At 38.0% G+C, this 27,795-nt stretch overlaps 2 protein-coding genes across 6 annotated transcripts in view; both read right to left on the reverse strand.

The window, feature by feature from the left end:
- lss (lanosterol synthase (2,3-oxidosqualene-lanosterol cyclase)) overlaps positions 1-10,816 on the reverse strand; it is a 51,749-nt gene extending 40,933 nt beyond the window's left edge. The window contains exons 1-4 of one of the 5 annotated variants that reach the window (XM_039756478.1): positions 10,682-10,816; positions 5,960-6,128; positions 5,597-5,686; positions 878-1,013 (exon numbers count right to left, since the gene is read on the reverse strand). In XM_039756478.1, coding sequence (XP_039612412.1) covers positions 878-1,013; positions 5,597-5,686; positions 5,960-6,128; positions 10,682-10,695 — 409 coding nt within the window. In that variant the 5' untranslated portion in view covers positions 10,696-10,816. Of the gene's footprint in view, positions 1-877; positions 1,014-5,596; positions 5,687-5,959; positions 6,129-6,612; positions 7,463-7,998; positions 8,284-10,681 lie in introns of those variants that run through there. The other 4 variants (XM_039756481.1, XM_039756480.1, XM_039756482.1 and 1 more) reach the window with 4 other exon arrangements.
- Positions 10,817-19,239: 8,423 nt separating this feature from the next.
- LOC120531244 (minichromosome maintenance complex component 3 associated protein) overlaps positions 19,240-27,795 on the reverse strand; it is a 65,602-nt gene continuing 57,046 nt past the window's right edge. Inside the window, exons 25-29 of the mRNA XM_039756484.1 lie at positions 25,452-25,679; positions 23,593-23,722; positions 23,156-23,368; positions 20,095-20,236; positions 19,240-19,664 (exon numbers count right to left, since the gene is read on the reverse strand). Of these exons, the coding sequence (XP_039612418.1) occupies positions 19,485-19,664; positions 20,095-20,236; positions 23,156-23,368; positions 23,593-23,722; positions 25,452-25,679 (893 nt within the window). The 3' untranslated portion in view covers positions 19,240-19,484. The remainder of the gene's footprint in view (positions 19,665-20,094; positions 20,237-23,155; positions 23,369-23,592; positions 23,723-25,451; positions 25,680-27,795) is intronic.

Below are 27,795 nucleotides of genomic sequence, written 5' to 3' on the forward strand. Positions count from 1 at the left end.
AATCAGTGCCTGACATTTCAACGTGCTTCTCAGGCCTTACTAAGAGAATAGCACTGGTTACTGATGTCAAAAGGTGTGCTTATGTCAAGAAACTGAAATGCAGCATTTCCTGCAGCAGAAGATAATACAATACTTTACAACAGCAAGTGTTAAGGTTATCCAATAAAACAAGTGTTAAAAAGTTTAAAGAGATGGAGTGCATAAATCTGAAAAGTAGTAGCACAAGTATTAATGGCTTGCATGCACAAACTATAAGTGATAGCATGTTGGTGTACATGAAAAGGGTAGGTATAAGTACCAAACAAGGAATTTACTTTTCTTTCCCGTTTGTTTTGTTGGGCGTGTTGCATTTGTCTTACAATTTATACCTTCGTAAAACGTTTGTTCAAGTCTTTAGTGAACCATTTTGAAGGGAACACAAGGAATGAATTAGAGGTTATGCCACAGCTCACACTTTTGTCTTTAGTTTCTAATGCATGGAGGACACGACCCAGAAAAAAGTCTCTGGACCAGTCTCAAACCCTCTACCAACTCCACTTCTTTCAGTGTCCATGCTGAATATCCCAGAAAATCCAATAAAAAGCCATGAGTTGAGATCTATCCCTGAAGACGGCAAACAAGTGTGACTTGACTAAGGAACACTTCAATTTTTTAATTAATTTCTTTTCCCTTGTCAAACAGTAACGTACAGGGAGTCTATTATGGATTAAACACCACTTTTTATGCTTTCTAAAGTGGTCTTTAACATTGTACATTATATATTTTGTATTTACAAGTTATGTAAAAACTTTTAAGTAATACATGCAAGATATTTGTGGCTTCCTGTATTTATTATCCCCAAAAAACAAGTTAGTTTATAATACACTCTTGTAGTTACCTGGAAGTAAAAAGAGTGGACCTCCGTAGTCTCCAGTCCAGTGTCCATCTTCGGCTTGTATGATACTGTAAAACATCATGCCATTGAGGGCTGCTTCTTGTGCATTACTAGCAGGTTGATAATTTGGAAATGTCTTCTAAAAATTAACAACACGGGATTTACAAAGTAAAAGGAGAACAGTTCAAGCAGTCTACCCATTAGAAATCTACTCTGCCCAAAATGTGCTAACTTGATCTCTCTCACAGTTTTATTGCTTGCTTAACCAAATTTAATTTTCCAGTGCCTTACAGTATAAAAATATTTAATTGACTAACAGGCCACTGTTTTATAAATTATCTGTATTTAAAACTTAGGAAAATGTGTGTAAATATATTTCTAAGTAAATGGTAACATTTTATACATTTACCTTCATTGCTAAACCTTTACAGTAGGTGAATAGTTTATTTTTTTTTAATTTTTTATTTTTATTAATTTTATTACAATCCATACAAAGCAATCAAGATTTTACAAAAAGAAAAATTGAGTTAAGAACAGATCGATCCTCACCCCTAGTAGGTGAATAGTTTAGATTATCTATACGAATAAAAGGCAAAGCCCACTGACTGACTGACTGACTCACTCATTACTAATTCTCCAACTTCCCGTGTAGGTGGAAGGCTGAAATTTGGCAGGCTCATTCCTTACAGCTTACTTACAAAAGTTGGGCAGGTTTCATTTCGAAATTCTACGCGTAACGGTCATAACTGGAAAATAATTTCATCCATATATACAGCTATAGCCTGAAGCTTGGTCGCCGTGTGAGGCGGAGTTGCGTCCGCGTCATTACGCCTCCCACGTAATTGAGTGCCTGCCCATATAAGGTAAATATTTGCGGGTGAAGGACTGTGCTTAGCATATTCATAAGTGCAGCTACTGCGGAAATCAGCACGCCTCCCACGTAATTGAGCTAAATATTCACGACCACACACTCGGTATGCGAACAAGCCAGTTTCCCTTTCAGTTTATACATGTTCAGTCTCTCCCTGTACATTTCCTGTGCAGCAAGCAAGAGAGAGAGCACGAGACAGCGCGACACACACACATAGGCAGCGCGAGAGAGAGACAGACGCACACACACAGTCAGCACGAGCACACACACACAGGCAGCACGAGACAGATAGCGCCACACACACAGGCAGCGCGACAGAGATAGCGCCACGCACACAGATGCAGTGCGACAGATGGACGCAGACACACAGGCAGCGCGAGAAAGAGCTGGACGCATTAAGGTAGGAAGGCGGTTAAAGAATGCACTGGTCTTGATTTTGTTTTCACTTCTGTTTCCAGCAATCTGTTCATAGCATGCATTGCTGCAATGTTATTTTTCTTGGTGGTTTATTAAATTACGGATTTTTTCAAATGTTCATTTTTTCCCTGTGCTTAAAACTCATTAAAAAAAGTGATTTTAGCCAGCGGTTGGTAGCGCTATATAGCGCAAACTATTGCAACGTTAGTTTTCTGTGTTGTTCAAGGTTTTCTCAGTGTTATTCAATGCTTTTACATTTAGTTTACTATTACGCTGTGCATTCTATGGTATAATCATATTTGTGCTTAAAAACTAAAAAAAATATATATTTACATACAGTTCGTATGGTCTGGAATGGATTAATTGTATTTACATACAATCCTATGGGGGGAAATTGCTTCAGTTCACGACCAAATCGGTTTACCTGAAAATACGAAACTTATTGAAAGAAATACTGATGATCAAATCCTTGATGACAGCAACACTCATAACAGTCACAAAACAATTACATTGACAATCATGTTACATTATTTTTAAAATGTTTCCTTTTCTTTCATAACTTCTTTAACACACTACTTCTCAGCTGCGATGTGCGGGTATTTTGCTAGTGGTACTATAAAGAAGACCTACAACTAATGAATAAATGATTTATGAGGATGTAAAGAAGCTTTATGTAATGCTTTAATGACTTATTAATGAATATTATTATTATGAAGTGCTACATCACTGTACCACACTAACTTGAATAAGTGGTCTATCCAGGAACTCTTTGACAGAGCTATTAGCTAGAAGCTATTTCTGCACTCTAATGATGACGATGATGATGACTGCTAAAAAACAAGAATTTTCAGAAGAACAAGGTTGGAATATATAGTATGTAATCTATAAAGAGTACAAGCGGAACTCTACGCACATCTGGGCATCTTCATTGAAAAGGCCATCAAGACCAGTGACGCATGGATTTTACGAACATCTAATAAGTGAATAAAGTCAAATGTTACCCTATGCTAATGCCAGCAATACTGTTGTATGTAATAAGTCTCTTTACGGACATCAGACAAGCTGAAGATAAGCACTCATAAAAATAGCAGTCATTAATATTCAAATAACAACATTTTTATTATACTGTAATTTATATTATTGGTCTAAAATGTCTTTTATGTTAACTTGCTGCTGCATTAATAATTTATGAGCACAGTGTGGGATTACAGTAAATGAAAAACTGAATCACATATCATTATAGGTGTCCTAAAAAGCACTTTTTGCAGCCTTGTGATTGTTACCAGGCAAAACAGTTAAAAAATAGATCAATTACATTTATATAGAGCTTTTCTAGCTACTCAAAAGACTTAAATGATAACTTTCACTTTATTTAGAACTAGCTGTGTTACCTAGCCTCACCCAGGAAATTCCCTAAGACAAAGGCCCTTGGTTACAGTGGCGTTGATTAATCTGATGTATCAGAAGTGCTATGTACTTTTCAGTATATGATATGTGATATTTGATTACCAGGGGCTAGTATTATTAATTCACTGCGCTCCTTACTCTTGAACATGTTATGTATAATTGCACATAACTAAAAATATTCCTGCCATAGATCAATTCCTACTTTTCTGCTGACCAACTGTGTCTTTTGTTGATGGTCACTACATATCACAGTTTTTACAGGAAACTGCAGTCTTTTAAATTCAAACAGGTAATCAGTAGTAATAATGTGAATTTTGGATGAAAATATAATTTCACCTGTAGCACAATTTTTGAAAATAGCAGCTTCAGATCAAAGTGTTGCATTCAAATCTGACTGGAGTCTTGTACCAGTTTTGGAGGGTTTGTATCAATAGCATCATACACTGAATTGTGCTTTACTTTATCTTATTACTTACAGCTCTGACATTTATAGGCTACCAATTTAAGTGGCCCATGAAATGAACGTTATAAGTACTGTACAGATAAAAAAGGTGAAAAGAAATATTATGTTGAATTATGACCATCTCCTCTATGTTCAGTCCCTTTTGATGAGCTGTGCAAGCTTTTACACAGACCAAGGCAGGCTATCGCTCCTGGCTTGTGCTGCACATTGGGCTTGAAGAGGGCTGGTGTGCTGTACCATGCAGTTCCCCGTTTCCGATTTTCAAACCAAAGCATAGCGGCACACCTCAGTCTTACCTCCAAAAGAGACATCTTAGTTCTCGGCTTTACTACATGTATTTTACAACCAAGGGCTGCCTGTCCCCCATTCTTCAGAGTATTTGTATTATATATAATTACATTTAACAACCATGGGGGTCAACCAGGGCCCCATTCAAATGTGTATGTATTTTAGATGGTATTACAATGAGTAAGAAGAAGCTGCCAGAATAGAGAATACAGTGTGATTGCTAACCACTTCTTCCTTGAGCTTTGCTGACCCTTTGTCCGTCCACCTTGCTTCTAGTAGTGACCTTCGCGTGCATAAAGTGGTGACCATTATTTCTGCAAGTACAGAATCTGAGATTACAGCCTCACCTTGGTCACTGGCGCGGTTATGCTGGTGGCATTCATTTGTATTTTTCCACATGATCACTTCTCAGCATTGAGCTGAAAAAAGAAGATGTGGTACCCAAGAATAGCCCACTCACTGACAAATATTGTCAAAAAAAAAAAAAAATAAAAAAAACACATGTATTGGCTCATTTTCTCTTTTCAATAACCGTTAAATTTCAATCAAATCAGTCAAAGTGGTTCTGAAGTTTTGGGGTATTTTGTTTTTCTGTTGTTACCTCTGAATATTGATATATCAAGATGTCCCTTCTTAGCGAGTGCTTACTGGCCTAGATGTGCCATCCTGCCAAAGTTTTCAAAAGCTTTTCAAGTAAACAGGAAAGAGTGGTTTTGTTGATGGGTGAATGAAAGAGTTTGTTAACTTTGACCTCTTTTTATATATATACACATATATATTATTCATTTATCCATCCATTTTCTTCACTCACTCATCCAGGGAAGGGTCTTGGGGCAGTTGGAGCCTATCAAAGCAATCATTAAACTGGGAAGATGAGCTTACCTGCATGAACTTACTGTGAATCATATTTCCTTAAACATAAGAAATTTGACAAACGAGAGACCATTCAATCCATTAAGCTCATCTGTTTAAATCCCAGGACAGGCCATTAGTTAACTGCATTGTAAACACACACACACACACACACACACACACACACACACACACGAGCCAATTTAGCAATGCCAATTTCTCTAACTTGCAGGTCTTTGGACAGTAGGAGGAATCCAGAGCACCAGGAAGAAACACCCACATGTACACCGAGTGAACATGCAAACTCCATGCAGGGAGCACCCAGGATGTGAACCCTGGTCAACATAACAGTGCTACCACTAACACCACCATGACACCCTTTAAGAGCTTTCATCATTTGAATTATTTTAGAGATATAAATCACCTCAGCATTTAGGACATCTGCCTCACGTATCCAGAAGCCTGCATTTGATTTTCTGCACAAGTCTAAGTAGCCTTTGAGTGCTCTCGCTAACTCCAAAATAGAAGAAGTGGGGATGTAAAGGAATGATTTATTTATTATTTGTAAAACAAGGCAGAAAATAAATGTACACATTTTTTTAATTTCTGAGATGATTATCATACATGTTTAAGTATATTACTTCTCAATAATCATATCAATAGTGAAACGGTTTTGCTATAACTCTGAAATACCAAGATGCATTTCTTCTTTAAAAGTATACAAACTGCACAAAACATGTCATGTAAACAATAACCAGAATAGTGGCCTGGCTGGGTGAATACTTACATTATCGCTTCCCAAACAGTGCACTTCCAACAAAGTCTGTTCTCGCTGTGCAGAGGCCCGGTCATCCTCAAAGGTCCAGCACTGCCTCCCTTCAACATTGGAAAGCCTCCAGTGCCTCAGGTCTGTGGCTGGCTTGGTTTTATAGGGGCCACCTCGCCTTCTTAAATAACTGTGGATTATTAATATCATAGTGAGTGCCCAAAGACAACACTACACTGATAGGTACTGTGCTTCATATAATGATATTTAAAATGGAAAATCATTAGTCAGAAAGCACACAATACAGAACTAGCAGGAGGGCCTCCAAATGTGATTGAGAGGTACCAACTGGCCAAGTAGGCATCGGCCACAGCAGCAGACAAAAAGTGAAAGTCCATGTGTGTGAAGTGCTGTGACTAAGGAACAAATAATGGCAGTCTTATTTTACAGAGAGATGGAACAGGAGATGAAAAAAATAAACATAAACCAGAAACAGGTCTAATCACAAATAAAAAATCTGGGAAATGCCAGAGCCCAATATGATAAACAACGATAAAGGTTATAATAATAAAAAAAAAGATTCCTCAATACCAAAAAGGTCTTTAAAGCAAACTTTCAATTACAAAGATTTTTGAATTAATCAACAAACTTGCATACAGCTACTAGTACATTACCATCTTGTATACCAGCAGTGAATGATGCAACATGTCACCTCTTCTAGTCGTCAATAGATAGTATGTAATGAGAGCCACAACAAACTCAAAATGCTGGTGCCCAAATTAAAACGACGACAACATGATGCTGTGAAAAGAAGTATGATGTTACAAACTGCAGCCTTTTCCATATAGCAAGAAAACAAAACATTAGCCGGAAAATGAAAATAACACATCCATCCATCCATCAATCTTACAAACCTGCTTATCCTGATCAGGGTCATGAAAATCTGCAGCCTATGCCAATAAGCATCAAACAGAAATAATCACTGGGCAGGGTGCCAGCCCATCACAGGGTGAACACACACACACATACACGAGGATACCAGATCATCCAGAACAAACCCACATGGACGTGAGGAGAACATGAAAACTAAGTTAAAAAAATAAGCTCAATAATGTTGCTATAACTACCACTTTATTAAGAATTATCCATTCATTTTCTTAACTAGGGATTGTGGGACAGCTGCAGCTTATTTAGCATAACCAATCCACCTAACTTGCATGTCTTTGGACTGTGACAGGAAACTGAAGCTCCCACAAGGAGAACATGCAATCTGCACACAGTGATGCCTGGTGCCTACCACATATTTCACAACGGTCTAACCAGGGGGTATCTAGTAGTTCTACCAAGGATAAACCAGGTGAGTGAGAGACAGACATACATCAGACAAGATGGTACAAATATAAACAACTCTTTACAAACAAGGGGACTTCAAAAAATCCAAATAGTATTAAATGTTGAAGTTAAATGGAAAACAAAAATCACATAAGCATGTCCATCAATTCACTGTTTCCATGTGCTTGAATAAACATGACAGGAAATAAATGAAAAAAATCCCATAAACAGACAAAAACACAAACACTCCTGTTCTTTTCCCTTCAAACTTCTTTTAGCTGCTCAAAAGGAACCAAGGGCTTCCTAAAAAATAAAATCACAACACTCACTTTATCAGGCTGCTCAAGGGACCCAAGGACTTCTTCAAACAAAGGAAAAATGAATCACACAAAACTAATATGATATCCTTGTTCAGGCTACTCAGGAGTACCGTGATGAACATACTCCAATAGTGACAGACTCGATGCAACAAACCAAAGACGGTCTCGGATGTCCATCTTCCCGTTTTTATGTGCCCCCAGGATCCCTTTCTCTAATCCCTCGTCCAGCCCCCTTCCAATTATCTAACAAGCTTTCACATAATCGGCTCTATGCGCCATAACTCAGAAAGAAGCCTTCAAATTAGTGGTCCCCACTCCAACCTCTCCGGTAAGTGCCCACGTCTCTCTCGGTCGATTCCTTTACTCATACTGAAACAGTTTTACTAACTTTTCCTCACAGCTCAGTACCTCATGTCGGGATGCCTCCTCTTGTTCAGGTTTGGAAGACTCATGTAGCACTCGAAGAGCTCACCCTGCACTGCCCTGCCATTTCCATCACTGGGGCTCTCATCAGCACCACCTTTATCTCCTCCAGGTAAGCAACTCATAAAGCAATTTAAACAAAAAGAAAACTCTATAAATACTTGCACACAACACAAGTAAACTCTGTCTCCATAGCACAACTCACCAAACACAGGGGGACAACCTGGAACGTAAACCTCAGTCTTTTGCAAGACACAGCACTACCACCATGCTACCTGGACTTTACGCAAAGGAAAAAAAAAAAACATATGAAGAGTTTGGTGGCAGAATAACATTGCTGGTCTGAAAGAGAAACGTTGAGATCAACTGATACATCTGACAGGTAAAGGGAGCAATTTAACCTGATTGATATGCCCTCCTCAAGGAGGCAGTGCTGAAAGAACTGTTTGAAACTTGGGCTGTGGTAAAGATGTCACCTGTACCATGTCACAATGTCATTTTCAAACCTGCTTAATCCTGAGCAGGACTGCGGGAGGCTGCAATCTATCCCAGCAAGCATAGGGCGCAAAGCGGGAGAAAATCCTTGGACAGTTCGCCAGTCCAATGCAGGACAAACACTCACACAAAGTTTCACTATTAGCTTCACTATTACACTTAATCTGCAGGTCTTTGGACTGTCTGAGTAAGCCGAAGCCCCCTGGAAGAAAGAAAGCATGGGGAGAACATGCAAACTCCACATAGGAAAGACATCTTGTCAATGGGGTATGCGAAAACACCTCAAATCCCACCCAATGGTGACCCTGAAATAATGCTAAACTGACTATGCTAATCAGCCTCATACATATGCAATCAGGAAATTGCTTAACTTCATTGTCTGGATTGAGAAGCCTCTCATCTGCTGCATCGAGACACTGGCGCCCACATTTGAAGAGTCCTACGGTGGGCTCTACAGCTGAGCACACCAAAAGAATGTGTGGTATTGTGTGAGGCACCAACTTCTAAACAGGTAGCCACTCTCACCAGACATATGCAATGAAACAATTGCTGTTACAGTGAATAGTATATGAAAAACTGAGGTTTACGTTACCAACTGGCCAGCCATCACATACAGCTCCATCAGCAAGTCATCTGCCCAAATACTAATCTTCCTCAAAATAAAAGAATCAGGAGTTGACCCAGGCCACTGAGCCATAATGTTTGTTAGTCTCATTTTGGCATCCCTTGTAAATTAAACGAATGTGCACATCATTCTCACATATGCAGATATGACCATTTGCATAGTCTTCAAGTGACACCCAACAAGCCTTGTTGTGTAAAACCATGTAGGGTATGAAAAGGCAGTAGGGCATCAGATTCAGGGCTTTCTGTAAGAAGGGAGTGAATCACACCTTGGTTTTTACTTAATCCAATTACTGACAACAAGTGATTGCACTGGTTCCTAATCTTGAGAAGTAACAAAAGGCAGTTGATATAAATTAAGGAAAAATAATAATAAAAATAGACAGTACACATAGCTGCTTTTCATGCATTTTCTACTTCATGGATGTCGTCGCTTACCAGCTTCTTCCAAATGTGTAAGCACAGGTCAGATCTGCCATAAATAAACACAACTTCTCCCATCAATTTTTTTCTTCAAAAAATCCTAACTTCTGCGTGAAACGTCATATAAATCTCAACACTGGTTCTTGAGCAGTATAATGCAAACAGCAATTCTGAAAAAAATGTGCTTTTACCTGAACTGAGTTACTAAGCTGGACATTGGTGGTTTATACCTGAATCTGAAATCTCGGTAATACTTTCATATTGATTGACAAATATATATAATTTTATCTCTATCGATCGATCGATAGATAGATATTCATTCCTGGGAAGTATTGTTGACAAAAATGTGATTCCAGTATAACGTTTTTATATTCTTACTGTGTAAATGTGATGGTCATGCCAAGTGAGGAAAAAAAAAAAAGTCACCCTGAAAAATGAAAAAGTTAAACGGTTTCTAGATGTAAGACAGAACAGTCTTCTTAACGTCCGTTTTATTTCTTACACTGGAATGACTATCATATTTTTCTCCGGATACAGACTTATTATTACGTTATAATTACGTATTTGCGAGAGGGTCATCCCAAAAATGACAAGACCTCAAAACTGAATTTAACTCGTGATGTTTTTGCAGACCTTCTGCGTCACCTATAAAATGCTACAGCTAACAAGAGGACCGCAAAGTTATTGCATGCGACCTGTATAAAGCCTTTGACTAACGCATCTTTAAAAGCCACCAAATGGAAACGTATCACACGAATAGCGCTATATAAAAAGAAAACAATGCCGAAAACTGAAAAGAATTCTTTCTAGAAGCAGATTAGAAGTCTTCACCTAAGTACGTCACCTGCAACTAGAGGTAAAGAGGTGTTAACTAATCATCCCTCCTAATATTAATATCAGTCAATTAAAATGGTTCTGCTTAATTACAACGTGGAATGAACGCGTGTAAAAAAACACCTGCAAAGGAGCTACATGTCAGAAAAGGCAGGTTGGTTTAACATCAAACAATATACGTCTTCAAGCAGACATTCTTAACACGTTCAAGTCCAGACACATACATTATATATGCAAGTGAACGATTTTATTCAACCAATTATCCAAGAAGAACAACAAAAAAGATACTCACGTTCCTTCTGTCATTTTACAAATTAAGTTGAAATGGGAGAGTAAGGCTGCTACCTGGTACCCACAGTCGAAGAAGAAAATTTGCTTAGCGCGCCAGAGGCTCCGCCCCCTTTTTCTGGGGCAATTGGGAAATGTAGTTCACAATACGGTCGTGCAGGCAAGCTCGTCCTCCCAGTCAATGTTAACAATACTGTCGTACCAAAATGCAACGCGCAAGGGGTGGCTATAGAAAGACATGAGCCCACAAGCGCTGAACCAATTGTTTTACAGCACACCACGAGAACGTCAAGTCAGTGATTTTCATCGACAGACGCGATTGGTCAGCAGTCAATTGGGCGGTTACGCACGTGGCTGATAAACTTGCCCACCTACTCTGGCAGTAGAAAACGTCTAAATGTTTCATGTGAGCAGCGTTATGTTTGTTTGTTTTGAAATTATCTCTAAGAAATAAAGTAATTTTTGGGTTGCGGTACATGGTATTTTAAACACGCCAGTGTGCAATAAAATTATATCTCACCCTATAAACATTTGATTGAAGAACATACATTGGGGCACTGCGAGTATGTCCATGGACGTAACTTTTGCTTGACTACTTGCTCAAATGTGTTTTAAAAAGGAAATGTTTAAAAACCGGCACGCGTTGTGCAATACCCCTGTCACGAGGAGAAATCAAGCAACCCATTTTCATTACTGATTTCGCGTTCAAAGTGAATGAAAACACCATCCACGGATCTGTCAGTTAAAACCGTGTCGCAACGGTCCGTCATCACTTTCAAAAAGTGGGCAACTTGAGCAGGGAGAATTGATAGATACCTTCCAAGAACTTTACACCACCAAAATCTGCCCGTATGTGCACACTGTCCTCCATGTATTTCGTGTCTTCTGTTAACCTTATAGGATTGCCAGACGTCCGGCAAAAGGAGGATGGGTCTCATGTCCTCCGTCCGATAAGCACTGCTAAAATCCTGGAAAATGTCCGGCTTTTACATCATTCCATTTAAGAAGGTTGAGGATGGCAATACATGGTTAAACACCACTTCACTTTCCCAATGGGGATGAGTAATCCATCAATAAGCACGCACCCACTGGGATCTTCAGTCTCTCCCTACCCATGCCAATGTGGGTATATGAGCACAGTGCCTGAGTGAACCTTTCAATGTGTCCTCCTGTGGCTACTCAGGTCTCTGGCATCCCTGCCTTATAATGATGTGATGTCCTTTATAGGGATGCAATAAGAGAACATCCTGCCAGCACTTGTAAGCCACAGCCATGACATGTGTGGATTTAAGTGCCAGTACAGAAGTAGGCATAGATGGCTTGTGTGTTCAGATTGGGAAGAGTAAAAGGAAAGATGGATTTTTTTTCTTCAAAACGATTTATGCAATGGTCAGGAGCAGGAAACAGCTTCTCTAAACATGTCACATGTTTCTGTCTGCTAGATAGTTTCTTGCCATTGAGGATTCCCTGTACTAATAAGATTTACTGTAGACTGCTGGTAAACAATCACGTTTCCTCCGATCCTATATTAGAAAAGGTGGCCTTGAAAAGGAGACTCGCCAGTAAACCTAAATTTCATTTCAGTTGTCCCAGAATGAATGTGTCCAATGATGAACTGCCATCCTGTTCCTGCCTTTCTAGGTAACTGAAGTTTCAAAGAATGGATAAATAGACTTGGATAGCTTCTAGGCGCCAGGAAGTTACCAAAAGATATTGATTGTATTTTGAACGCTCGTCCATTTCGTTATGAAATTCAAAAAATAAAAATGTGTAACTCTAGTGTACATTTTGCATATGACTCTACTCAAGGCAACTTTAGCTGGGTGACTTAGTCATCATCACACAGTGAGACCCAAGCAAGGATTCATCTGACCGCCTGCCTACCTTCACTACACCACTGCTCAGGTTGTTCATACTTACAAAGCACCCAGCCGTTCTTCTTAAACATGTGTGTTAATTGTTCCTAACAGATTTACAGCACACCTGCCAGGGCCATCTTAACATATGCACAAGTCGGGGACCTCAGGATGTTTCTGATGCCTATGTTTGTTTCTGTTTTGCTATCAAAACAGGGGCTGCAGTGCTCTACTTTGCCTGGGAATCTATAATGCTGTTAACTCAGTCCTGACCTGCAATTCTGGCCATGGAAGGAGATATGAAAGAGGTTGGAAGCTATAGATCTCAGAGGCAACTGACACAGCATTGATCACATCACAGTTACTGAGCTATACAATACTGCAGGACGATTGGAAAGGAGGATCCTTTCCCTTCCAGCTGCCATAATGGACCTCATTCTAACTCAGACTTCAAATTCCCAACCCAAAGCACTTCAAAGATTTTTTTTTTCAGTAAGATTGTTAACTCAAGTTTTTATTTTGTTTAACAAAACCTGTATATTGTATTTTAGCCAATATTTATGGATCTTTATTACTGCACATTTCAACAAATATTTTATCTTAAACATATAAATTTACAATACAGCCCTGTCAAAAAAACTGGCATCCCAACACTTCTTTGAGAAAATTGTTGTAATGACAAATTATTTGGCATTCACACCTTTATTTCTTTTGTTTGCAGGGGAACAAGTAAAAAAAGGCAGAGAAAGAACGTCAACTGTGATATTACTTCACATCCACAACTTAATATTTGGTATCACACCCTTTGGAAACAATAGCTGAAATCAGTTGGCTCCTGTAACCATAAATTAGTTTCTTACACATCTCTGCTGGTACAGTATTTTGTACCACTCTTGTTTTGCTAGCTGCACGAGGTCTCTCAGATTTGAAAGTTGCCTTCTCCCAACTGCTGTTCTGAGATCTCTTCTCAGGTGTTCTTATGGGATTTAGATCTGGCCACTTCAGAACCCTCCAGTATTTTGTCTTAAACCATTTGTGGGTGCTTTTCGACGTACAGTGGTGCTTGAAAGTTTGTGAACCCTTTAGAATTTTCTATATTTCTGCATAAATATGACCTAAAACATAATCAGATTTTCATTCAAGTCCTAAAAGTAGATAAAGAGAAACCAGTTAAATAAATGAGACAAAAATATTATACTTGATCATTTATTTATTGAGGAAAATGATCAAATATTACATATTTGTGAGTGGCAAAAGTATGTGAACCTCTAGGATTAGCAGTTAGTTTGAAGGTGAAATTATCAGGTGTTTTCAATCAATGGGATGACAATCGTGTGAGTGGGCACCCTGTGTTATTTAAAGAACTGGGATCTATCAAAGTCTGCTCTTCACAACACGTTTGTGGAAGTGTATCATGGCACGGACAAAGGAGATTTCTGAGGACCTCAGAAAAGAGTTGTTGATGCTCATCAGGCTGGAAAAGGTTACAAAACCATCTCTAAAGAGTTTGGACTCCACCAATTCACAGTCAGACAGATTGTGTACAAATGGAGGAAATTCAAGACCATTGTTACCCTCCCCAGGAGTAGTCGACCAACAAAGATCACTCCAAGAGCAAGGCGTGTAATAGTCGGCGAGGTCACAAAGCACCCCAGGGTAACTTATAAGCAACTGAAGGCCTCTCTCACATTGGCTAATGTTCATGTTCAGGAGTCCACCATCAGGAGAACACTGAACAACAATGGTGTGCATGGCAGGGTTGCAAAGAGAAAGCCACTGCTCTCCAAAAAAAAAACATTGCTGCTCGTCTGCAGTTTGATAAAGATCACGTGGACAAACCAAAGGGCTATTGGAAGAATGTTTTGTGGACGGATGAGACCAAAATAGAACTTTTTGGTTTAAATGAAAAGCATTATGTTTGGAGAAAGGAAAACACTGCAGTCCAGCATAAGAACCTTATCCCATCTGTGAAACGTGGTGGTGGTAGTATCATGGTTTGGGCCTGTTTTGCTGCATCCGGGCCAGGACGGCTTGCCTTCATTGATGGAACATTGAATTCTGAATTATATCAGAGAATTCTAAAGGAAAATGTCAATACAGATGTCCGTGAACTGAATCTCAAGAGAAGGTGGGTCATGCAGCAAGACAACAACCCTAAGCACACAAGTCGTTCTACCAAAGAATGGTTAAAGAAGAATAAAGTTAATGTTTTGGAATGGCCAAATCAAAGTCCTGTTTGTTTGTGTTGTTCCGACAACAAAAGAAACAAACGTGTGAAGCATTCGTCATTGCAACAGTTTTTTGGAAGAAGTGAAGGGGTCCCAATAGTTTTGGCCTTTCTATGTACCTTGCTGTTTTTCTTTTGTATTTTTAAATTTGTAGGAGCATGCTGACTCTTCCTTTATTGAAAATCACTATGTAGTACAAGTATGAACTGAACTAAACAAGAAAAAGAAAAGAAAAACCTTGGATGCCTGTCTCTGTTCTAAATGCAAACTCTTCTTATTCAGAATTTATGCCCACTGTTTGATAACAGTGATGGAGAAGTTTCAGAATCAGACATTGACAGCGGCAGGCGATTTTAGAATGACTTCTGATCCAGGGTAGGTGTTAATTGTGACCTCCACAGACAGAAAAAAATAAATAAATAGCAGTGATGATACAGTGAAGCTCCACTTTCCACCGTAATAAAAGGATAAGTATGTGTCTGCATCTAGTTGTTATGTCTGTTCAGTTCCAACATATGGCATTGCATTTGTCATTCCACTAGATGAAGCAGCCCAAACATTAACACTACCGTACACTAAAGCTTACAGAGAATCGTTCTAAAAATGAAAATATCCAGTGAGCAGCAGTTATCTGAGTGAAAATGCCTTGTTGATGCCAGAAGTCAGAGAAGAATGGCCAGACTGTTTCAAGCTGACTGAAAAGCAACAGTAACTCGTTACAACTGAGGTATGCAGAAGGGCATCTCTGAACACACAACACATCAAACCTTGACGCAGATGGGCTACAGCAGCAGGTGACCACACCAGATGCCATTCCTGTCAAGTAAGAACAGGCAACTGAGGCTATAATTCGGATATGTTCTCCAAAATTGAACAAGTGAAGATTAGATTAGAAAACCATCACCCTGTCTGATGAGTCTCAATTTCTGCTGGAATATTCAGATGATAGGATCAGAATTTGGCGGCAACAACATTAAAACACAGATCAATCCTGCCATGTATCAACAGTTCAGGCTGCTGATGTTGGTGTAATGGTGTTGGGGATATTTTCTTGGGCCCCTTAGTACCAACTGAGCACCGTTTAAATGCCTCAGCCTACCTGAGTGTTGTTGCTGACCATGTCCAATCCTCTATGACTGCAGTGTACCCATCTTTTGATGGCTACTTCCAGCAGGATAACGTGTCATGACACATAATACAGATCATATCAAACTGGTTTCTTGAATATGACAATGTGTTCGCTGTACTCAAATGGCCTCCACAGTCACCAGATCTCAATCCAATAGAGCACCATTGGGAGGTGGTGGAATGGGAGATTCGCATCATGGATGTACAGTCAACTAATCTGCAGCAACTACGTGATGCTGTCACAAAAATATGGACCAAAATCCCTGAGGAATGTTTCGAACACGTTGTTGAATTCATACCAAGAAGAATAACAGCACTTGTGAAGGCACAAGTGGGTCCAACCCAGTACTAGCAAGGTATACCTAATAAAGTGCCCAGTTAGTGTGTGTTGGCTAAAGAATGAAAGAAAAAAAAGCAGAAGAGGAGATGTGGGAAACCAGTTGCAGATTGGTCAAATATTGATGAATTTTGAAACTATCTAAAATTTTAGGCTTCAGTTTACAATTATCTTCCCTTGTTTAATTCTGTTCAATTAATATGTATTAGAGAAGTTTAAATGTCACCAAATTTCAGCATGTATACATAAATATCTTCACAAAGTTTGAGAATTTCAATCTTGAATTAACTTTTCAAAGATTTCCACACATGTATTAAAAGAAAAGAAAAAAAGAACCTTTACCAGTCCACAGATGATTTTTTTTTTTTTTTTTGACTATTTGGTCTTAAAACCTTCCATAAGAAAAAAACCTAATTCCTTTCATGCCTCTGCTTGTACTGTAGAACAGAATACTTTCATTAAATGTCCTTTGGTTTGAACCATTGTAGTGAACCCCAACTTTTTGCCAGTGCCAAGGATGCCAACAGATTTTTATAGTGATGAAGCCTCTGTGCTTATAAAATGAGGGAAAGATAGAATTAGTCCCAACACTTGAGCCCCACAATATTTTCCATCCCAATACCTAAATATTAATAAAACACACCAGAAAAATGAATATATCAACCACCAATTCCACATATAAATATTTATAAACACAGCAAAAGATAAGAAGTAAAACACATAAAATGAACACCACAAATAATCATCCCCCCCACCAGATGACATAAGTATACAGTCCTGTAAAGTCTTTACTGTAAGAGGTGGGTGTGGATCCTGAAGTGCAAACAACAGTTAACAGAAGGAAAAATGGTGGGGAATATCTCTTTTTTCTAAATTGCTTCCTGGAAAAATGGATAAAGAACATAGTCCTACCATCAGAGTTCAGAAGGTGAATGATCTTCCGAGGTAACTTCCATAAATAGCAAATGCACACAGGAATGGGGAAAAAATACTCACCTCCATTCCCTGCATCCAATGGTCATGCAAAATCCTCCACTGTTGTAAATATCCAGTTCACAAAGGGTTTATGGGTGCTGCCGATGATCCAGTTAATGGAAAATGGACAAGTCAAAAAATTCTCGCCACATCCTTCTCATCTGGTTTTATATGTACAGTGCTTACAACTACACACTACAATTCCCATAAGCCCCTCTGCATCTATACAAACTTGTTTAAAGACACAGACCCCATATTTATATTTTAGTATCAATACTTGCGGCATAGATACAACAATCACCAAACAGGACATACTAAACAAAAAGGAACAAACCCCAAAATGCTACAATGTAGCATACTGTGAACAAATACAAATAGATAAAATACTTACTGAAAACATACTACTGACTTTTAAACAAATTCATAAAACTCGCCACACAAATTAGACCTCATTCATTTATTTAAGATATCAGCTCCTTCAAATCATGTTACAAATCTTGACTATTGTTAGAATAAACAGAAAGCAAACCTTTTGTTTGCCTGTTTGACTCTGGGAGCTACATATCATGCTTACTGTAATTTAACGGTCATATATTTAGCCAGTTTCTAAATTTAACATTTATGAATGGTGTTGTTGAACAGAAAAAAGACTCTCACCTAAACAAGTGTGATTTTGTAAACACTCTTAACTGATTAAAAACAAGATGAGCTCTAAAGGTAGATGCTGGCTGCTGCACTACTCCACATCATTTCTCTGCAGTATGTCAGCAAATATATCAGCTAATGATAACAAGGAACAGAAAGATGACAACCTGTAGCTGCTACTTTGAATGCAGTTATGACTTATGTATCTTAATGTACAAATCTGTGGACACAAGAGATGAACATGGGCTTGGGAAAGTGAAATGTGGAGGCTTTGGGTACAAAATACGGGATATAAAATGAGATTTCATGTGATTTATTGTTGATTACATTTCTCTACAAAAATCAAACTGAGCTGCAGTGTGAACACTGGCATATTTTGTTATTGGTCGAACGCAAAGTTCTACGTGCTGAAATGTGCTGCATTTGGGCTGGAGGCTCAAATACAAAATTAAAAAAAAAAACTCAATAAAACAATGAAAATTTATTCACTGCTTTATTGTGTTTTTTTTATTTTGAATCATTATTTTTCTTATTATTATGTGCTTTCTGTTGTATTTGTTTCTGAATTACCACATATGTATTGTGTCTTTAAACGTTTCTCTATTCTGTGTGCTCTGCGGGGTGGCACACTAATGTCACTGCTGCTGGGACCTCCACCTGGTTGTAGACAAAGTCTGAGAGAAGATCTCAGCAACAGATTATCAAGTTTGCTTTTTTGGATTTACAGTAATTATTTTAGTTTAAATTTGCTACTGTCTTTGGATTTGCCTTCAGTTTAGTGTATGTTTGCTTCAGATTTCTTTATCAGGCAACTCCTTTTTTGCTCTGTGAGCATTTAATATCCTACAATCCTGATTTTTAGCCTTATGTTAATAAATATCTTCAAAGATCTTTGTTGGACTTGTGTCCCTGGACCATTGGTATTAATGATTCCTCTCCCTCACATGTATTTTTGTCTATAAGAAGAAGATGATAAAGTTTTAATGCCAGCTTCCCATTTTTAGGCCTGTTGGGCCGCAACCTACAGGGAGCAGTTGGGAGGCTGGGTGACTTAGCGTGAGCCTTCTCAAGCTGGTGAAGGTCCTTACACCCTCTTTCACTTTGTCTGTGTCACCATTTCATAATATAACCCCATTGTTTTTCTGATGTATTATATGCATGCAGTTTACTATTTAACAAACACTAGACAGTTAATGTTAAACTGTTTTGTAATGTGATTTGTAGTTTTGTTGCACTAGTGCTATTTTGCTTTACCTAAATTGCATTTCATTTTAACCATCTGGTAATAAAATATACAATCTGACTTATGATTTTGAAGTTATTTTTATTTAAAGTCATTATACAACAGAAAAAAAACAAAAAAATATACACATTTATTTAATTTTTGCTTTCAGTCTGGTTCATCACTCCTCAAACTGTTGATATGTTTGCTCTTTGAAGTTCACTCAATTACAGTCCCAGAAAAAGTCTTTTTTTTTTTTTAGTCCAAAAGACTAGAACAGGGGACATAAGTCTGGAGATGAAGACTTCTTTATTCCGGCTTTTAAACTTAGCAACACAGCAGTCTATGAAAATATCAGTAGAAAAATACCAGCACTGCTTTTCTTTATTTTTCTTCATAACAAGACAGTTCAATCCTCAGATATTCACTATATCTACAAGATTAGAGAGATGAATCCGAAAGGCCTTATCTTCTTCTTGGCTGGCTTTTATACGTCTTTTCAGCTCTTCCAACCGACTATCAATGGAAACAGGAGCCGTAGCCAGCAAGCCAGAACTCTCGGTGTCCAAAGCTTTCGGTGCACCACTAGGGCTCTCCTGGAAACAAATTGTCAGTTAAATACTGTATTTGTGCCTTTCAAGCAAATGTTGGGTCTGAAACACTACAAGAGATTTTCTCCAGATCTTATTTGATATGGCTCCCATTTCTACCTTTTTTATAAAACGTAGGAGAATTAAAATAATATTTGTATCAGCTTAATTGTTGCCTTTATAATAAGGATCCATATTTTTACTCTAGCTAACTGTACCTTAATTATGCAAGAAAAGGAGATTTTAGTATTTATAACAAAGACATTTTGGAAACTGTAAGGGGAAAAACACATCAGGCCACTGTGAAACATCTAGCAAGCTGACACTCTGAAATACAAATACTGTATATTGATTAGTCATATTCCTAAGACATGTTTAGAGCAACTATACATTTTCCACTGTTTCTGATTAATGTATGCTTTTTAAATCCTCTTACCTTTGTCACAAGTGGTCTGGGTGATGGACTGGAAAAGTGAATCATTTCTGGTGTAGTTATGAGGCTGTGAGGAATATAGAGTGGCATAGAAAAAGACTCCACAGGGTCCACCTCCTGTAGTTTATGCAAATATTCCTCAAACCTTCAAAATAAAATCATATTGACTGGTTAATAAAAGTCTTCTTAAATGATATATTATTTTATACGATTGTTTATTCTTTCAGCAGCAGCACCCTCTTCATCTCAGCATGACTAAAACTGAACTTACTTGACACATACTGTAGTCATCTAGACTGCACCAAAGCTGTTTTGTCATTTCCACCATTAGAACACATTTAAGTCAGTTTAGTAATTTAATAAGTTGAAGAAACCCTGCTAGACAAATCTGTCAACTAGATGCATGCTTACATGGGTGTATGGATCAGCAGGCAGGTAGATAGTGTCCTCGAATACAAATTCATTCTTTTTCATTGTGCAGCCTGGGACGACATACTGTACTGCATATATAGTCCATTTTAATGCCATAAAATTAAGACAATCTAGTAATCCTCATTTGTATTGAAAACGACAGCTCGTTTAATTGTATCAGATTTGCTAAATACCTTTCCTCCTAACATGCTAGCAATGCTGTCTGCATGGACTTGGCATCTTCTTCAACTGTCTATATGGAGTTTGCGCCAGCTACTATAATTATCTAAAAATCTGAAGGTCAACTGGTGGTTCAAAATGAGCTTAGTGAGTGGGCCCAACAATTAATTGGCACACCATCTACTACCATCCAGTGATGCTATTTGTTTTGCATTCAATGCTGCAGGGTGAACCACAGCAGTCCTGAGACTGAATAACATGGGCTCAGAAAATGGAGAAATGCATTGGGATTAGCAATGATTATATCAGATTACTTTAATAAGAAGGAAAGGTCATATGAACATGGATGTGTCGTTGCAGGATTGCACCATTGTTGGACTATGGGCCATAGTGAGATTTCTTTAGGCAGAAGGAGTGAAACCTGCTGAAATGCACTGAAGAATGTTTGCTTGTGCAGATCAGCAAGTTGTTTGGGTGCCTATCTTCTGTAAACTTTACAGTACTATCACAGCATGTGCAAATTCATAGCTAATATGCAGCAAGAACAGACAAAGTAATCAGTCGGTCTTCTCTGATGAAGGAATTTGCCATGTCAATGTGGGCTTATGTGTGCAATGCTCATGGTCAAACAGGTCAAGCTTTGTCGGTTATACTTGTTCTTCCCACTTTAAACATTTCTACCCATTCAAAAAACTTTTTGTTCAGTGTTTCCACATCTGTATACAGCTTAACACGATTCAATGAATTTCTGATGTGCTGCACTGGGCATGTTCGAACTACCCATAAGCCATTGTCTTATGAACATGTTAGACCTTTGACCAGCTCTCAAATTTTACTGATAAGTCCTACATTAAAACTTAAAATTATTATATTTTTAATGTAACATTGTCATATTTAAAAAAAAAAAAAACTTAGAAAAAAGGTTGTAAGTATTCTGCTTGCATGTGCACATATACTCAATTTATATGCATTTACAGTAATATTAAATTTTAGCAACACATTTTAGTAATGAAGACCTTAAAAACAAACAGAGATAGAACATGCATAAATCTGTGCAGCTGAAGGGGATCAAACCAGCAAACTCTGCTAAATGTGAGCAATGCAATATGGAAGAGACATAATTTATTCTTCTTTAAAGTATTTTTAACAAACACACAGTAACAATGGTGGGTTTTGTTATTCGACTTGATTAGTGTCACAGTACCACCAACTTTTCTGCCCTATACCTTAACCACTAGACCATACTTCCTAGATTCATAACAAAACTTAAGTGTGTGGCCAATTTCCTTTCACCACAGATAAAATGTAAAGAGAGGTATTCTGAATACTTCAATAAAAATTAATAACTTTTGATTTTCATTGTATGAATGCCAAGCATCTATGTTAGCTAAGTGTATATGTGCTGAATCATAAACCTAATTTTTTTCTCAATTCTCTAAAATTGTGAAGATAGCTTTTAATTATTATAAAAATGTTAATTATTACACGACTGACGCACATGGGAATTTTGAAGGAACTAGTTGAGGGGACAGCTTGTGAAATACATCTTTACAGTCTCTCTAAATTGTATATATAGGACAGGAGTGCCCAATGCATCAATCGCGATCGACCGGTAGATCGCAAATGTAGTGCAGGTAGATCGCGTTGCATTCAAAAAAAAAATTTTTTAAACGTTAGTCTATCATATTTCTTCCCTATGGCATTTGCCACTTGATTGACATATAGGGCAGCCAGTCTGAGATCTCTTTTCTTCTAACACACTGGTCAGCCCGCACACACGAACAAATGTGCGAGCTACTGCAAAACTCCGGCTGTGATCTAGTTAGCCTTCCAATTTATATCAACTAAAAAAGGGATTTAAAAAAAATATTGTTTGGGAAGAGTATGGGCTGGATGTGGAATTGGAAAAGGATTTTTTTTTTTTCACAATGTCACAATCGAGGTGTGTTTGTCTGATCTGTCAATCTATCATTGCTATTCCAAAGACGGAAAATGTGGAAAGACACTTTTGAACTGTTCATAAAAACTACGAAACTGACTTCCTTCCGAGAAGCGATCTGAGAAAGACAAAAGGAGAGGGAACTAAAATCGCAGTTAATCGGACAACTGTCATTTTTTACTCGGCTGAATTCAAATGCAAAGGCAGACACACCGAAGCATCGCTCCGGGTGAGTCACTTGATCATTAAGCATAAAAGGTGTGCTACCTCCTTGACTGCATTATTCGGCACACATACACACACACATTTCAACCTGGTCATTTTAAAAAGTAGCTCGCAAGCCGAAATAGTGTGGGCACCTCTGGTATAGGACAAACTACTTGAGGGGAAAACTTATGAAATACATCTTTACAGTCTCTCTAAATTGTATAGGACAAACATTGACAATCGGCATTCTTCTTTAGAGAAAGAAAACATGTTTGAAGCTGCTCAAAAAAATGGTTATGAACAAGTCAGCTCAAAGTGAATGCTCACCTCTGACTCTTGATTTTCTCATCTTCTAACATACAAAGCAGCTTGTCTTTGTCAAAAAGTGTCTCCTGAGCTGACAAATCATGAGGCGGTCCTTCTGTGGAGGACAATCTGCTGTCTTCTAAATGGACGGAGGACTGGGAACAACTTTCAGAGTTTCTTAAATGCTCACTTGAGAACTGGTTTGCCGATGACAATGTGGAATGGTGTGTTGCTCTGTAATTGAAAAGAATTGACAATGGTGAGTGGAAAATATAAAAATGTGAAAAAAATAATCACATATAACACACTAAAAATTAAATAGAGAAAAATATATAACTTTATAATGTAATACTTCACAAAAGCATCTCCAGGTTATTTCAAAAACAAGACCCATATTTTAAAATTCCTCTCCAAATTACTAAGCTACAGAATTACTGGCTTAGAAAACTGCCACTTACTCTGTAGATATTTGTAATGCTTCCCTGTGTGTTTTTAAGACAGCAGATTCCCAGGTGCAGGGGGGGGTATATTTATGTAAATCTTCCTTGATATAATACACCATGATCTGTCCATCTTCAGATACAGCCTCTATGACACCAAGACAAAAATGGTAACTACACTTTCATCAGCCATCCTGGATGCATTATTTAAGGTGAAAATAAGTGTGCTTCTTTAATACATTGTCCAGTTTGGTTACAAATCATTTTCAAGGAAATGAATAACACACGTTTGCAATACACTTTGATTAAGACATCTTGAGGCTTAAAATTAAAACATTTTGCCAAAAATATAAAAAAGTGTATAACCTTCTAGATAAAGAAAAAAAAGTGGACATTCACTGACTGACCATTTAATTATATACACCTAAACGTTTCTTTAGTGATAGTGTTGCATTTGAATACAATGCTACAATAAGGGGCAGAACCAAAAACTAAGTATTTATTTAAGTTGCTTGAAAATTACATGGTAGTGGGTGCCAAACAGGCCTGCATATTGGGAACTACATCCCTTTGTTTCCATCTAAACTTTTGTCACGAGTTAACCAGGAATAGGCCAGTATTAGAAAAGCATCGAGCCAGCAAATCTGTAGGTAAGGAGAAGACAGTTGATATAATGGGTCAGCAGTAGCTGACACAACTTATGCAGAGTGCCAGACAGCCTACAGTTAGACAACCAATTATTACATGCAAAAGTGATTCTAAAAATGGCATATCAGAACCTACACATCTTGTCATGGATGGGTTATGGCAGCTAAAGACTCAAGTGATTTCCAATCCAAAACTGTCATTGTGTAACAAAAATGTGTGGCTGCTGTGGGCTAAGAATATCAATGCCAGGGGTATATAACAACCTTTTCAGTCTGATGAACCCGTACTAAAAAAAGAATAAGATATGGCAAACCCAAGTCCTTGGCTCTATAGACCACAGTGCAGGCTAGTGCTAATGGTCTATTTGGCAAAATCAAAGCCCCTTGACAGAAGTTTAGAAACATTTCAAAGCCACAGACAATATAAACACTGTTGATGATCAGGGTATACCTTTTCAATGTAGAAGCATACCTATACATAAATAGGCTTTCTCAGCATAATAGCTTTATGCCACAAAAACAGGAAAGTCCTGTAAGGGCTTCAGAAGAATTTTAGCAAATCCAGACAATGGAAGCGGCCGTCACAAATCAGGAGACCTCCATCCAATCAAACATTTAAGTGATGAAAGTGAGTTATTCTAAATAGATATCCACACCCAACTAATCACTATGGGACAAACTAAAGTAAACAATGGCTAGTATGCCTGTGCCTGATTTCAAAGACCTCCTTACATAGTGTTCCGAGGACAAAACAGTCAATGTCCATTAGGTCTATTAAAATGACCATCCTGTGACAACGGTGGTTAAAAACATGCAGTTATTTGGCAACTTAAGAAAAACTTTTTTTTACATTAAATACATCATGATTTTATAGCTGGTATGTACATGGATTTAAAACCTCTACTCTGCAGCAAAACAAGCAGTGTGTTAATAAACTGAAGTATCTATGTACCTTTCAAAGAAATATTAATATAGATACTTTTTCAAAAATGTTTGCAGTATTATGTTTCCTTTAACAGAAACAGATTTTGTTTTGTTTATCATATACTATTTTAAAACCTTCTAAAATAAGACAGCATTTGAGTGAAATTAAGATCAGCACTTTGTAAAGCGAAGACAATTCTGCACACTTAAAATGTTATAAAGTTTTTGATACAACATGCCAAGTTGTTATTTATTAACTGTGTACATTGGGTCCTCTAATAAACTACACTACAGCTAATTCAATACCTTGGTTAACAGGTAAACCAGGAGATTTCCAGTCACTTAAGCAGTGGTCTATGCAAAGAAGAATGAAATCATCCCAAGGGGCCTGATCAGGTAGCTGCATCTCTGATCCTGTCTCCAGTGTACACAGGTTATGATGAAGATGCTTCACCTTTGACAGTAGTACTGCCTGTGTCTCTGCACATGTAGGGATCTGTGATGCATACTGTAAGAACTGTGAAAGCAAGGAATCTGAAAAAAAATCAAAGAATCACTCTTGTTATTCAAAGGAAGAATGGAGTTTTTTTTCAATATATCATTCACATTTCATTTACTCCTTTGTTCATTCATTTTTCTTTGTAGATACTGTATATTATTCTAGCTGCTGTTGCTGGAAGCAAGAACTTATCTTTGTAGTAAGTGACATAAGAAAGGAAGCTATAATAAACAGCTAATACACTGTATGGCATAAACACAAACAAAACTGTATGTACACATTATGGATTAGAAACCATTTAACTTTTAAGTCTTTTTCAATGTGTCAGAAAGTATCACAGGAAATACCTTAATAAACAAAACATAAATAAAAGTTCAACAAAGAAGGCATTCCAGCCCAGATATGAACCTGAAACTCAAACTGCCTCACTGCATCAATCTACATCAGCTTTTTAAATGGGCATATGTTTGAAGGTCACTGGGCTGAGTCATCTGGAGAGGTACCATATAAGAAAAATCAAAGGAATCTCTTGAAAATTCAAAGAACCATGTTCAATCACTTAACACTATCAAAAACTGTTTAAGATAATGTATTTTATTGGAATCTTGCAATCAGAATGTTAGCAGAAAGTACAAACCGGATTCTAAAAAAGTTGGGACACTATATAAATTGTGAATAAAAACTGAATGCAATGATGTGGAGGTGCCAACTTCTAATATTTTATTCAGAATAGAACATAAATCACGGAACAAAAGTTTAAACTGAGAAAATGTATCATTTTAAGGGAAAAATATGTTGATTCAGAATTTCATGGTGTCAAAAAATCCCAAAAAAGTTGGGACAAGGCCATTTTCACCACTGTGTGGCATCTCCCCTTCTTCTTACAACACTCAACAGACGTCTGGGGACCGAGGAGACCAGTTTCTCAAGTTTAGAAATCGATCGATCTGTTCTTAGCATAATTCTTTTTTTTTGTAAAAACTTGATTGCTATGTATTGATTGTAATAAAATTAAATAAAAAAAAAAAGAAATAGGAATGCTCTCCCACTCTTGTCTAATACAGGCCTCTAACTGTTCAATCGTCTTGGGCCTTCTTTGTCGCACCTTTCTCTTTATGATGCGCCAAATGTTCTCTATAGGTGAAAGATCTGGACTGCAGACTGGCCATTTCAGTACCCGGATCCTTCTACGCAGCCATGATGTTGTGATTGATGCAGAATGTGGTCTGGCATTATCTTGTTGAAAAATGCAGGGTCTTCCCTGAAAGAGATTACATCTGGATGGGAGCATATTTTGTTCTAGAATCTGAATATATTTTTCTGCATTGATGGCGCCTTTCCAGACATGCAAGCTGCCCATGCCACACGCACTCATGCAACCCCATACCATCAGAGATGCAGGCTTCTGAACTGAGCGTTGATAGCAACTTGGGTTGTCCTTGTCCTCTTTGGTCCAGATGACATGGCGTCCCAGATTTCCAAAAAGAACTTAGAATCGTGACTCGTCTGACCACAGAACAGTCTTCCATTTTGCCACACTCCATTTTAAATGATCCCTGGTCCAGTGAAAACGCCTGAGCTTGTGGATATTGCTTAGAAATGGCTTCTTCTTTGCACTGTAGAGTTTCAGCTGGCAACGGCGGATGGCACGGTGGATTGTGTTCACTGACAATGGTTTCTGGAAGTATTCTTGAGCCCATTCTGTGATTTCCTTTACAGTAGCATTCCGGTTTGTGGTGCAGCGTCGTTTTAGGGACCGGAGATCACGGGCATCCAGTATGGTTTTACGGCCTTGACCCTTACGCACAACAATTGTTCCAGATTCTCTGAATCTTCGGATGATGTTATGCACAGTTGATGATGATAGATGCAAAGTCTTTGCAATTTTTCGCTGGGTAACACCTTTCTGATATTGCTCCACTATCTTTCTGCACAACATTGTGGGAATTGGTGATCCTCTACAATTCTTGGCTTCTGAGAGACACTGCCACTCTGAGAAGCTCTTTTTATACCCAATCATGTTGCCAATTGACCTAATTGTGTTAATTGGTCTTCCAGCTCTTCGTTATGCTCAAATTTACTTATTCCAGCCTTTTATTGCTACTTGTCCCAACTTTTTTGGGATTTGTTGACACCGTGAAATTTTGAATC

The sequence above is a fragment of the Polypterus senegalus genome, chromosome 6 (assembly GCF_016835505.1).
Source record: "Polypterus senegalus isolate Bchr_013 chromosome 6, ASM1683550v1, whole genome shotgun sequence".
Classification (NCBI taxonomy): Eukaryota; Metazoa; Chordata; class Cladistia; order Polypteriformes; family Polypteridae; genus Polypterus; species Polypterus senegalus.